The 13,510-nt window shown below is 41.7% G+C and overlaps 1 protein-coding gene across 3 annotated transcripts in view; it reads right to left on the reverse strand.

Annotated features, from left to right (window-relative positions):
• The window catches only part of TENM2 (teneurin transmembrane protein 2), a 645,216-nt gene that overhangs the window by 394,778 nt on the left and 236,928 nt on the right, over positions 1-13,510 (reverse strand). For 2 of the 3 annotated variants that reach the window (XM_035105139.2, XM_035105137.2), the window contains exon 2: positions 427-510. The exons of the other annotated variant lie outside the window; for it this stretch is intronic. In XM_035105139.2, the coding sequence (XP_034961030.1) occupies positions 427-510 (84 nt within the window). The remainder of the gene's footprint in view (positions 1-426; positions 511-13,510) is intronic. 3 annotated transcript variants of the gene reach the window in all.

Raw genomic sequence — 13,510 nt, forward strand, 5'->3', positions numbered from 1 at the left:
AACCCGGGGGGTGGGGGGTGGGATATTATGTGGAAGAGATCTTAGTGGAAGTAGTGGAGCATTTGCAGCAAACAAACTTTGTATTTTAATGGTCAAAGGGCAGGTATCAGATTCTGTAACCACATTTTCTAAGAAGATGAAATGCATCTAACCTTCCATATTTTCAACACTAGGTCCTGTACTTCTCACACTTTCAGTACTGCATCTTGACAATGAGCTTTCCATCCAATGCATAAACCAATATTTTTAAAAGAAAAAACTAATTCTAAGCAGTAACATTGACCAGCAAACAAGAAACACCGAGACAAATAAAAGTAAAAACATCATATAAATTTGGCTAGACTAATCAAAGCTGGAAACACAAAGCTAGCAAGGCTGTGAATTTAGTTATAGGAAATACAGGGTGAAGGAAGATGAAAACCTTACGTATTAGAGAGTTCTTTGTTTCAGCCAGCTGCTGCCAGCCTGTCTGTCTGTCTTTCAATGTCTCAGAAAGTTGTGTATGAAAATCTAAATAAAATAAAATACATAAGTTTTAGAACCAACTCTTCATCAGCCTTCATTGTCACACAAGCACTTTTAGATGGCATGTTCAACATTCAGGATTTTCAGATTGTTCACCTTCGCCACCCACCCACATCAGCAAAACATTTTGTGCAACTACATCTAATATCCCAAAAACATGCTGATAGAATTACTAGGTGTAATGTTTATTAGTCCCCATGGACTATACCATTTATGAACAAATTTTCAACGTGAATATTGTCTGTTTATATTAAGTCATAGACTTTGCCTTGAGTTACTTTTCTTACAAATATTAATAAAGAATCAACATAATCTGGATTATTTTTGCAGAATGCAAATTAGACAGGAAACCAAGTAATTGAGAATAAACAGAATAAGCCTAATAACATGCAGAGGTACCTCTAATTACGAATAACTCTACTTACGAATGTTTCTACTTACGAATGGAGCTCCGTCCGCCATCTTGGATGCAGTTTAGATAGGATTTTTTCTACTTACGAATTTTTAGATAGGGTTGCTTCGACTTACAATTTTTTTCCTCCCAATGCATTCCTATAGGATTCGACTTACAATTTTTTTCGACTTACGAATGTGCGTTCGGAACGCATTAAATTCGTAAGTAGAGGTACCACTGTGTTTCCAATTTATATCACTGTATATTAGTTACAAAGGTAATTTCTCTGACTTTTTAGGAATCGTTACAAAAGCATATTAAGAAGCATTTTGCAATAGAAGACATATAAAAATAATCAAACAGGTCATTTTCAGATTAACCAGAATGTTTTTCAATGTATCTATGAATATCAACACTAAACTCATTTTTAAAAAATAGTATAACCAAGCCTTTTTTGTGCCACTATTAACTGGTATGGAGTACTTCTCTTTTTTCTTAATAAAAAATCCCACTATTATTTGGCATTTATTAGGTGCCTATGATGTTCTGGGTATGGTACAAAGATGGTTAAAAACAAGAAGACCCCTAGCTGATGGATTACCATTTAATAGACATGACACAAAAGGGAAATGATAAGGAGAGAAGACAAAGGCAGGTAAACTCAAGCAGAACAATTTTGCTGGGGTGGGGGCTGATCTGGCTCCAAACCAGGGGTCAATCACCCCCTGTGCACACATCCACTTTTGTGAATCAGTAGAGGAAATGAAAGTTGCAGCACTTCTGGAATCAATTTTATAAAATTATCTGTGATACGTTTGATGATAAGCTGTGCAATGCAGAGCATACCCATGGGAAAATGATGGGATGAGGTGGAAATTCACTAATATCGAAACAAAGCCAGTAATTATTATTTAAGAAATAGACCAGGGTAGCCAATGGGATACCCATCAGCTGTTTCAGGCTATGGCTCCCTGTAGATCCCAGGCAACATGCCCAATGGGCAGGAATGATAGGAGTTGTAGTCCACAACAGCTGACAGACAACATGTTGGCTGTCCTGACCCACATTTGTATTCCCATATATAGCTGAAGGAATTATATTTTGAAAAAATGACATACCCATGATACACTATATACTAAACACATGGCCTGCCACTTAAAATATCTCTGACATCTAAATAGTTTCCTCTAATAGTGAACTTGGGTGGCTGAATGTCCGTTGGTTTCAAAGTGAAATGAGTTCAGCCCAAAGGTTATGGTTTCTATATATTCAGGGATACCCTGGCAGATGGAGGACATTTTCCTAAAAGATGAGATATAAATATTTTAATAAATAAATCATAAATAAAATATAAGTTTGTAAATTAAAAGTAACAAATAAATTTTTTTCCCATAAGGACATTGGGAATGTTGTTGTAGCAGTTGTGTTGTGGGGAGAAGGAGAAGACAGGGGAGCTGGGATAACACGGAGTGAAGTTGGTCTGCTGAAACCTCTAAAAGCTTTATTCTGGAGGGGAGCATTAGGGTTGAGGAAGAATACCCCAAAAAGCCTGAACAGCACAGCATAGCTTCTGTTAATGGCAGCCTGGAATCTGAGCAAGATCACTCCTTTTAGAAGCTGAGGATACACTGCAACTCTTGGTTGCAAGTCCCACTTGTCCAATGTGATGGACCTTGGACTTTTCATAACAAATCAGTGATAATTTGTTATCAAATTAACCACATTACAATCAATTGGATTTCTTAAGCCGATTGACATAAAAATATTATCCCATTCAATAGGTGTCTAAAAGCCAGACCCATGTGTGATTTCAAAAGCAGGTTGCTAAGAGCTCTTATTCTACTGTACACATAGAGAAGTTTGCTGTCTGTAAAAACTGATATCAAAGGTATGAGTGTTTCAAACCATGTCATTTTCAGGTGTTCTTGTCCAGGTCTAATCAGCTGAGCTTTATGTCTGATGAGTAACACTCTTGATTTTAAAGCACCAGAAAATATTGCAGATTTTCAAGGGCCCTTCATTGCAAGCAAAAAGCTATGAATAATACTAAGAAATATGTAGTCAAGTAAAAACTACTTAGAAATGCAGAACTCAGGATTTCTACTGAATGTTACATACTAAAAATAGTTGATTTTATAACTAACCATGTAATAATTCAAAGAGCATGTTCTCATTTTAAGGTTGCCAGTGACTACCCAACATTAAATGAAGAATGAAATGAAAATCTTGTTATAGCTGGCATCATGTAAAGGAAATGAACTCCAAATATATATAATACTAGCTAATGAGGTCAAGCTCAGTGTTGGATGTTGAAACAACAAGCTGCATTGGCTCCAGCCCTGTGAGGTGAAACTGTCACCATTCTCACCGAAGGAGCTGAGGAGGTGTCACCCCAGCACCTCGTGGGGCCAGGGACGATGCGGCTGGTTCCCAGCACTGGGCACTGGGGGCGGAGGGTGTCCCTCTGTCTCCAGCACTCAGCCCTCCTCCTTGTGCTGCTCAGCTGAGGAGCATGAAGGCTGAGGAAGATACAGGGTTTAGGGAGCCTCATCGCAATGACCACACCTTCCTGATGGGACTTCAAAGAGAGGCTCCCTCACCTCGATCCTCTTCAGCAGCTCCTGCATTAGAGTTATTGTCCTCTGTGGAATCCCGTGACTCCACCCAACCACACGACTCTCTCATCTCACAAGGCAGCCTTGCCTTCTCCTCTTATTCTCCCTCCCTCCTTCCCTCCCTTTCTTTCCAGCCCCGAGCTCAGCCCGCCTTGTATGGTGAGTCACTGGGATGGTGCCAAAGGTGCGGGACTAGAAAAGTACAGTGGTACCTCAGTTTATGAACACAATTGGTCAGGGGCGTAGCCAGGATCAAAACTAGGGGGGGGAGCCATGGTCGTTCAGGGGCGGGGCCAAGGCACTAAAGGGGAGGGGCCACAAAGTGGGCAGGGCTAAAGGGCCAACGGGCCTGATGACATCGTGGCGGTGGCAGCAGCGGCCACCTTGTGCTTCTGGGGCTGGTAGCGTTGGCGGCTACCCTGCTTGGCTGGAGAGGACGGGAGGGTCGGGCAGGCGAGAGGGGGTGGCAGGGCGGGCGAGGGCGAGGCAAGACACGGCCGCAGCCACGACGGCTCAGAGGCATTGCTGCATATCAGCATATTATTTCAACCATGGTTCAAGCCCCACCTTAGGAAAAAAATCCTGCATTGCAGGGGGTTGGACTAGATGACCCTTGTGGTCCCTTCCGACTACAATTCTATGATTCTATTGATATATTACCATAGCATATGCATCATTCTGCTTTCTTGAATTGTCCTACTCCTAGGCATAGCATCCAACTCCTAGAGGCCTAGGTGCCCCCCCCCCAATTACTGGTAAATACCGTATTTGAAAGAGTCATCCCCCCATGTTGATGGGCTTTCTATGTGGGGCTTATCTGCCCCCCCCGTATTTTATTAAGGATGGAAGAGGGAGGGAAGGAAGGAAGAAATAGAGAGAGAAATAACTCATATTTGTGGGTGTCTCTGGATGACGCTGTGATGCTGGAACTCTGCAGCAAGAGGACAGGAGGGTCGGGCAGGGGAGAGGGGGTGGAAGGGCGGGCGAGGGCGGGGCAAGGCATGGCCACAGCCACGACGGCTCCAAGGCGTTGCTGCATATCAGCATAATATTTCAACCATGGTTCAAGCCCCACCTTAGGAAAAAAATCCTGCATTGCAGCGGGTTGGACTAGATGACCCTTGTGGTCCCTTCCGACTACAATTCTACGATTCTATTGATATATTACCATACCATATGCATCGTTCTGCTTTCTTGAATTGTCCTACTCCTAGGCATAGCAGCCAACTCCTAGAGGCCTAGATGCCTCTCCCCCCCCCCAATTACTGGTAAATACCGTATTTGAAAGAGTCATCCCCCCATGTTGATGGGCTTTCTATGTGGGGCTTATCTGCCCCCCCGTATTTTATTAAGGATGGAAGAGGGAGGGAAGGAAGGAAGAAATAGAGAGAGAAATAACTCATATTTGTGGGTGTCTCTGGATGACGCTGTGATGCTGGAACTCTGCAGCAAGAGGACAGGAGGGTCGGGCAGGGGAGAGGGGGTGGAAGGGCGGGCGAGGGCGGGGCAAGGCATGGCCACAGCCACGACGGCTCCAAGGCGTTGCTGCATATCAGCATAATATTTCAACCATGGTTCAAGCCCCACCTTAGGAAAAAAATCCTGCATTGCAGCGGGTTGGACTAGATGACCCTTGTGGTCCCTTCCGACTACAATTCTACGATTCTATTGATATATTACCATACCATATGCATCGTTCTGCTTTCTTGAATTGTCCTACTCCTAGGCATAGCAGCCAACTCCTAGAGGCCTAGATGCCTCTCCCCCCCCCCAATTACTGGTAAATACCGTATTTGAAAGAGTCATCCCCCCATGTTGATGGGCTTTCTATGTGGGGCTTATCTGCCCCCCCCCCCGTATTTTATTAAGGATGGAAGAGGGAGGGAAGGAAGGAAGAAATAGAGAGAGGGATAACTCATATTTGTGGGTGCCTCTGGGTGACGCTGTGATGCTGGAACTCTGCATGTACAGGAGCCTTGTAAGCAGCTTTCTCTCTGCTTGGTTTACAGCAGGCACGTCCAACAGGTAGATTGTGATCTACCAGTAGATCACTGGATGTCTGTGGTAGATCACTGGTAGGTCACTGGCACCCCTAAAAAAAGCTCACCCAAAATTTTCCTCCTCCCTCAAAAAAGTTGAACTATGACCTGAAGCCCTAAACAAAAATGGGCCTCCCTCCCTCCTAAAAGAAGCTCAACAAGTTTTACCTAAACCCCAAAAAACAGGGCTTCCCTTCCTTTAAAAAAAACTCAACAGCTTTGACCTGAACCCCCCAAAAGGGGGTAGATCACCCCCAGTTTTAAACTCTGAGTAGATCTGAGTCTCTTGGGAGGTGGCCACCCCTGATTTACAGTATACAGATGCAGGAGGAGGGGCAGACTGGAACACCAATGCTTTTTATAAACATCACTGTGTCTGTCAAAGCTACAGCCCCCCCCTTTCTTATTCACTTCTTTTTAGCCTTGCAGAGCCACCTTAGTCAAATTGAATCCTCTGAGTCTGCACCCTCATTAAATCGCCAATAGAACTCTTAATGCTCCTGAATGCTCATTAACAACTCCCACTTAAGAACAATAGGGTGAAATGGTCAGCTATCGAATCTTGCCTGGGGATATATGCTCCATTGTCTTAACTGCTTAACTACTGGTAGCCACTTTGCTTTATTTATTTGATGTGTTTTTGTTACTGCTGTGTCCCCCCCCCAGCAAGCGGAGACTTAGCTGCTCTTGCTAAAGCAAAGCCCTTTCCACTTCAGTTTTTGGAGGGGAAAAGTGCTGGTTATGGTCTGTAAAATACATTAATTTTTTTGCTTCTGGGGGGGGGCAGCTGCCCCCTCCTGCCCCCCCTGCCTACGCCCATGCAATTGGTTCCGGAAGTCTGTTCATAAACTGAAGCGTTCATAAACTGAAGCAAGCTTTCCCATTGAAAATAATGGAAAGTGGATTAATCTGTTCCAGACAGTCCGCGGAGTACTTAAACTGAAGCGTTCATAAACTGAAGTGAACTTTCCCATTGAAAGTAATGGAAAGTGGATTAATCCGTTCCAGACGGGTCCACAGAGTACTTAAACTGAAGCGTTCATAAACTGAAGCATAGGTGTAATTGGTTCCGGAAGTCTGTTCATAAACTGAAGCGTTCATAAACTGAAGCGAACTTTCCCATTGAAAGTAATGGAAAATGAATTAATCCGTTCCAGATGGGTCTGCGGCGTTTGTAAACCGAAAATTCATAAACCGAGGTGTTCATAAACCGAGGTTCCACTGTAAAGTTAAGAGTAGTTTCCTGATTCATTTGAATACTATGTGGAGAGAACAGAGGGGCAGGGGAGGAAAGGTGAGCCCACCAAAGGTGAGAGTTCCCCAGGTAGCAGAGAGGAAAAGTGCCTCGTATATTTGTTTGGTTTTTCTCTCACACACACTGTTATATGAAGGAGGGGCATGTGAAACGGGCTGCTTTTGGGTTGGGTTGGGTTGGAGCTACACAGCTCATGTGTGTTTCTCTACCAGATAGTCATTTTCTTGTTACTTCAGCCCAATCCAACACACTCCACTTTCTGTGTTTTCCCCTCCCCATCCCCTCCTTCCAGTTCTCTGGGCAGTGGAGGTCAGCTCAGCAGGAGTTCACAGCTATTCTCTGTCTCTATCTCTTGTGTTTGTGTTCCTGGTTCTCTCTGTCTGTGTGTTGCCACCTCAGCCATGATTTGTGGCCATCTCAGGATGTGTGCAGGGAAGCCCGCTCATTTCAGGGGCTGCTCACTGTTACTGATTTAGATAAATAGATATTCCTCCACCCCTTCCCTTTGCTCTGGTGCTAAGAATATTTTCCTATTGATGTAGGTGGACCTACGCAGAAAGCATATTGTTGCTACATTAAGGAATGCAGCAGAACCCCTATAGATCTTAGAAATATCAGTGGTACAATTTGTTTTTGAAGAACTGAAATAGTGGGTCCATGTATAAACATGCATATGCATAAAGTTCAAATTGTTATGCAATATATAAAAAATAGCTCACAGGGAAGGGAGACTCATTTTCCATCATATTACCAATTTGGAGGTAGGTGTTTTCTGTTCTGTAACACTTTCCATATTTATGTATTTATGTATAAATATTTATGTATAGTTGGGTGATTGAGACCTCTACTGCAGCTGGAAGTTATGCTATTAAGCATACCTTGCAACCACCGGCTTGAGTATAAACTTTCACTGACAGGTTTCTATCTTACTGGGAAACAGCTGAATTCAGGAACAGAGCTAAAGCCTTTTGGGCGATTGTACATATGCAATTAGGATGCCAAAAGTGCATGCTCATGAATGTAGAAAGTGCTTTTATTTTTAGCACCTCTCTTAACATTTCAAGCTGCTGTAAGTGGCCACAACTGGTGTGAAGCTGCTCGTAGTAGCGTGCACATGTGTGTGCGCACACACAAACGTATTTGTGAATATTAATTATTCAAATGACATGGTTTGGGCTGCTATTGAAGGGGCTGAGCACCATTTATGTTTGTAGTGTCCGATTAAGAACTGCTATTAAAAGTGTGATATTAACAATGTGTCACTTGTGTGAATTGCATATTAGTTCATGCTTTTTGAAAAAATAACTAAAAAGTGCTGCTGCATTGGAGGGGAAATAGCAACTAGCCATTCTGTTTTTGCTCCTGTAACCTAGGTTCCAGGAGCAATTCTGCTCCTAGCTTTTATAATTCAGTTTCTAACACTGATACAGAGTCTCTCTCCTCTTCCTTGTACACTCCTGTGTTTGTGCACATGTGTACAGTCCATGACTTTAAAGACATTTTCAAATAAGAATTAAACCAGTGTGTATAAAAATTAGTGTAAACAGGCAAGAAAATACCTGGTTTGATCACTAAACCAGAAAGTTAGAGAAGGGATGTAATAATACAAAATTGATTCAAACTTTCCTCAGTGCAGGAGACATGAAGAGATATCAGAGAGGAAAGGGCAATACAACAGAGAGGTCCCAGAACAAAAACTGAAGGGAAGATTTATTGAAACAGAAATGTTTTCCATGAGCATTTTACTCCTTAAGTTTCTTAAATTATTGTGTCTTTTTGCTCTCCTCACCCCAATTAAGAATGAGTAAGTGACTCATACTGCATTTCAAAAAGATAATGATCAGAATTCTAATGAACACTTAACCTTTAAATTAATATGGTTGCTTTTAGATATTATTTTAAAATATATCTTTTGAAGGCTCTCCCCCTAACCTACACATGCTTTCTGAATTCCCTAATGGGGCTTAATTCTTACACTACATTCCTGTGTTTGTAGTCTAACACAAGTTTTAGGTATGTGATATATCATTTGTTCATTTTTTTAAAAAAAAATTAAATGCCATAAATAACAAGTTACATTTAAAATTAGAGATGTAAGATAACTTTGTTCAGTCCACATTTTTAAGTAAACTGGCCTAATTTGAACCCCCCAGGCTAATAAAGATTGGAATATTTTACGGATTTCACACCTTTCCAAATTTTACACAGTTCTTGGTTCAAACAAATCATCAAAATATGTTAAAGTATGTATTTTAGGACATAATTATGTTTAGATATGTGTACATTGATACAAAAAGGACTGCAATTGCAGCCTAGCGTGGCTGAGGGCAAGTTGGAAAGGAGAGTGAGGATCCTCTTCTATTGATATCAGGCAGGTGCCTTCACAGAATTCCTTTTGGTGCTATTTAGATAAGCCTACCTTACTTTCACATTAGATGTGCTCCCACAAGCAGCTCATCCACACAATATGCTTTGCAATGAGGCAGAAACAGAAGCAGCATCATAGTCTAATCATAACAAACCATCACCTTTAATCTTCCTTCCTCCCACAATCCACTAAATGACCTAATTTTAAATTACTGCTCTTTGGAACCAACAGTATTTACGGAGTAGAATTATTCGTCTCTTTTCCCAGTACTATGTGATGGTCACTTATTTCAATCACAAATGGGTTTTGAAATAAAATCCTGAATGGTCTGCCACAAACAAACAAAAATAGTATTGCTGGTTAATTTCTAAGGACTCTGTGTTCAGTATTTTGAATATATATTTCAAAAATTGGAGGGTTCATTTCTCTGAACACTCATACATGTAAGGATCTAAATATTTAAGGCACTGAATTTAAAAGTGTAAAATAAATATTTTTATAGCTGCAATATGCCAGATTTATGGTTTATATAAAACTTTATAGTTTATAGAAAACTCCTGATCCTAGCAGCACTCCTTTTGGTACCATAAAATTAAGGATTACACAATCGTTAGAATGAAAATGTAATGCATGCCTATAATTCTTGCATTTCTTAACTATGTTGTGAATGGCAAAGTATTTCCTCTTTTAAACATAGATCACTGGAGCCAGATTTGATTCTTGAACAATAGTGTGTGTGTATTCTGCAAAACCCGAACCTTTGCATTCTAGTGACAGGAAACGTCATATGGTTGGTGCAACATGCTGTGTATAAAACAACAGAATTGTAGAATTATAAGGTACCCAAAGGGTCATATAGTCCTGCAATGCAGGAATCACAGCTAAATAATCTCGGTCAGTTGGCCATGCCATCTGTTTAAAAACCTTCAGCGAAGGAGTGTCCACCACCTTCTGAGGTAGTTTGTTCCACTGCTGAATGGCTCTTAGCATCAGAAAGTTCATAGCAGAACAAGACATTTATCAAATGTTCCACGATGCTTTGTATCTCCTCCAAAGGTCTTTGGGCCTTAACACAAAATGCAATGCCCTCCATACCTAAAACCCTGCACACACACCCCAACAGAGTTGCCAAGGTGCAAAGCTGCTCTTAGCAGGTAAAATGGTACTACCAGAACTACCAGAACAAATTAGTAGTGTCTGGAACACAACTTGTGACTGAGGCGAAATACAGAATCCAGGATAAGAAACACTGATTTCAAGCTGACATGGAGTACCACAGAGCCTCAGGGCTCATTCCACCCATTCCACCAAGAATGGTACAAATGCAATTGAAGGCTTAAGCACTGCAGCCTGGAAGCGAAACAGTCTGCTCATCTACTTGGACCGTATCCTGCCCAAACTTGCCTGGTTTCTCCTGAAGGAAAGGCTGCCCAAGGTGAAGGCTCTTAGTTATGCACTGCTTTGGTAGCACAGAGATTGAACCTGCAACCTTGGCGTTATCAGCACAACACACTAACCAATTTATTTAATTTCAAAACAGCTTCCGTACTGGTTTGGGGACTGAAATAGCCTTGTGCAAGGTGAGAGAAACAGTGACCTGTTGTTTCTCCAACACCTCTCAGTAACTTTTAATAGTGTTGCGCGCCACCCCAATCGCCAAGCGTTATTAGATTCCAAGGGTTCCAGGCGCTTACACAGGGCTCAATTTCCTCAGAATGAAGGCCAGCAGAGATTGTGCTGTCTTTAGGATATATGACTTACTTACATGTATAAACAATCTGATCCTACAATGGATTAGCACCTCAGCATTAGCACCTCAAGAGGGTCTTGCTTCTCCCATAGTCACAGCCTTTGATTCAAACAGGGATCAGGCATGCCTCTGCCTTTCCCATCTGCCCAGCCTGCAGTCTGCAGCTTCTAGCTCACATAACTCAACTCTTTGTCTCTCTAACTAACAGACAGAGGGCACTGAGCCACTTTCTTTGTTACCTTAACGACCCATACTTAGAAGGCAACTACCACACTAGGAAGCGAGCCTTGCTATTCCAGGAATTGAATCTGTGCTACATCCAGGAATTAGAAGGCAGCTCAGGCATACAGCCTGCCCGCCCCTCAAAGTCACAATACCATGGTTTCCTTCTACATTGCCTCCTGTGGTTCCAGAAAATAGTGCCAGAAGACCACTATTTTACACCAGGACATTTGTGCTGTTGGATTCCCCACAGTTACATTTTGGAAACTTTTATCAGAGCGGCCACAATGACTAACACGAACTGATGTAGTTTGGCACTGTGCGTGCTTTGTGTGTGTAAACCTGTTCCCTCATGATGTCTCAAAGCAGCCCAACCTTATTATCCCCAAAGAGGGAAACACAGTTCTTCTCTCTGTGCCTGCACACATGCAGTTTTCATCAGGGAAGTGACATGGGAGAAAAGGTTAAGCTGCAGTTTGGTCCTGAGCATCTGGACATTACATTTTCCCTCCTGTTTTGTGGGCAAATTGTCAAATACGGTAGTAGCAATGTCCAGTGCACAGGTGGAAAGAAAAGTCTTTGTAGGCCACTCCCAATGGACCTTATATTTTCTGCCCTCCTTTCTGGATAGTTTTAATAATAATGATGTCTAGTAAAACCTTGCATATTTTCTTATTATGCAAACTATACTCCTGCAATCTATATAACACTATATACAGTTTTGTGTTGTAATTATTTTGTATATTTGTTCAGCAGCTGCATTTACAACATAAAAGAGAGAGATTTAAATGACCTTGGTTCAGTTTGCCCTTTATAACTTGTGTGTGTTTAGTGAAAACAGTAGTTTCCTTTTGTCCTTATCACTGACTACCTTGGGAGAATAGTTTCTAACAATTACAAAGCTTACAGATGGGGACAACAAACTGCTTCCCCATGGTGGCAGAAGCATCCATCTTTTTGATGTGAAACATCTAAAACAAGTTTCTCAAAACTAATTTTCTACTGTGTGTTTTCCAAGGCTCCAGTAATTCTTAACAAAGCTTTTGTTGCTGATACTCAAAGGAATGAAAAATGTAAATGTTGGAACACGTGTTTTTTTAATGTCATCTTTTGGGATACCTCTATGTGACTACTGCCTTTGACACTCACAGGGAGTGAGACCTAATTGCATTTAGGGTTCTCTCTAGCAGCTACACTCAGAATCAAACATTCTCATGAGGACTATTGTTCTAAACAATCTACTTATTAAGCTTTTATTCAGATTCTACACCATCTTTTAAAATAATAATAATACTGTACTAATATCAATGGGACATTGATGGATTTTGCAGTTATCAGGAAGGATAGGGTACACTATGACCTACAATCTCCAAACTATTCTTTAAGAGGAGGGTATTTTGTAAGCAAAGCCTTACAGATAAACAATTTAATCTCTACCCCTCAGGTTTCACATTTATTTTATGTAATGTGCCTCATCAATGAACCTTCACAAATTCATGCTTATGCTATATTTCTGCTCAACACATTCCAGGTCTTTTGTTTTTCAAATGGGTAGTCTCTGCCATCTTGGCATCTTTCCAATCATCACTGAAATGCTCATATCCCTCTTACTCTTCAATTCCAACAGCCTTTAATTCAATTGCTGCCACATTCAACTTCATAGTACATGGCATCTATATATACTGGTATATAAATGTAAACTGGCCATGTCCCTTAGTATCCATGTTTCACCAAAACTGCTTGACCGATTGCGTTCAAATTTTGACACAATGCCGCATGCGAATATGAGAGCAAGCCCATACTGTTTTCAAAGACAGATGTCACACCTGTGCCACGTAAAAAACCCCAAACCCCGTGTTTCAAAACACACCACTCAGACGAAAATGCATTCTGGGAAAAGAACCAGGTTGCAAACCAGCGCCCTCTAGTGGTAGCTACACTGGTACTGCACCTATAAAACCTTTCCTCTCAAAAGCACCTTGGCTCCCATTTACATACTAGGCTGAAGCCTTTACAGACTAAGCCGAATGGGATACGTCATGGATCAGCACAGGGTGGTTGCAGTCACAGGGATTAGCCACAGCAACGCCAGCTAGTTTTCTTATTAAAAAAAACCAACATGCTAGAATAACAACACTGGCTGTGCAGATGCACTGATGGAGCCAATTTAAAGGTCCGTCCCACGTGTGCTTCAGAACAGCCCCAACTTCTCTACTGCCTATATTAGCTCCATCCAGGTAAGCTGCAGTGATGCTGTTGTCAAGAGGCAAATGCAACTCTGCTACACCATATAAACTGCTACTGTGGAATTTGTGTTCCCAAGGATTACAGTCATCACAGCT

Source organism: Zootoca vivipara, chromosome 2 (genome assembly GCF_963506605.1).
Source record: "Zootoca vivipara chromosome 2, rZooViv1.1, whole genome shotgun sequence".
In the NCBI taxonomy this organism is placed as follows: Eukaryota; Metazoa; Chordata; class Lepidosauria; order Squamata; family Lacertidae; genus Zootoca; species Zootoca vivipara.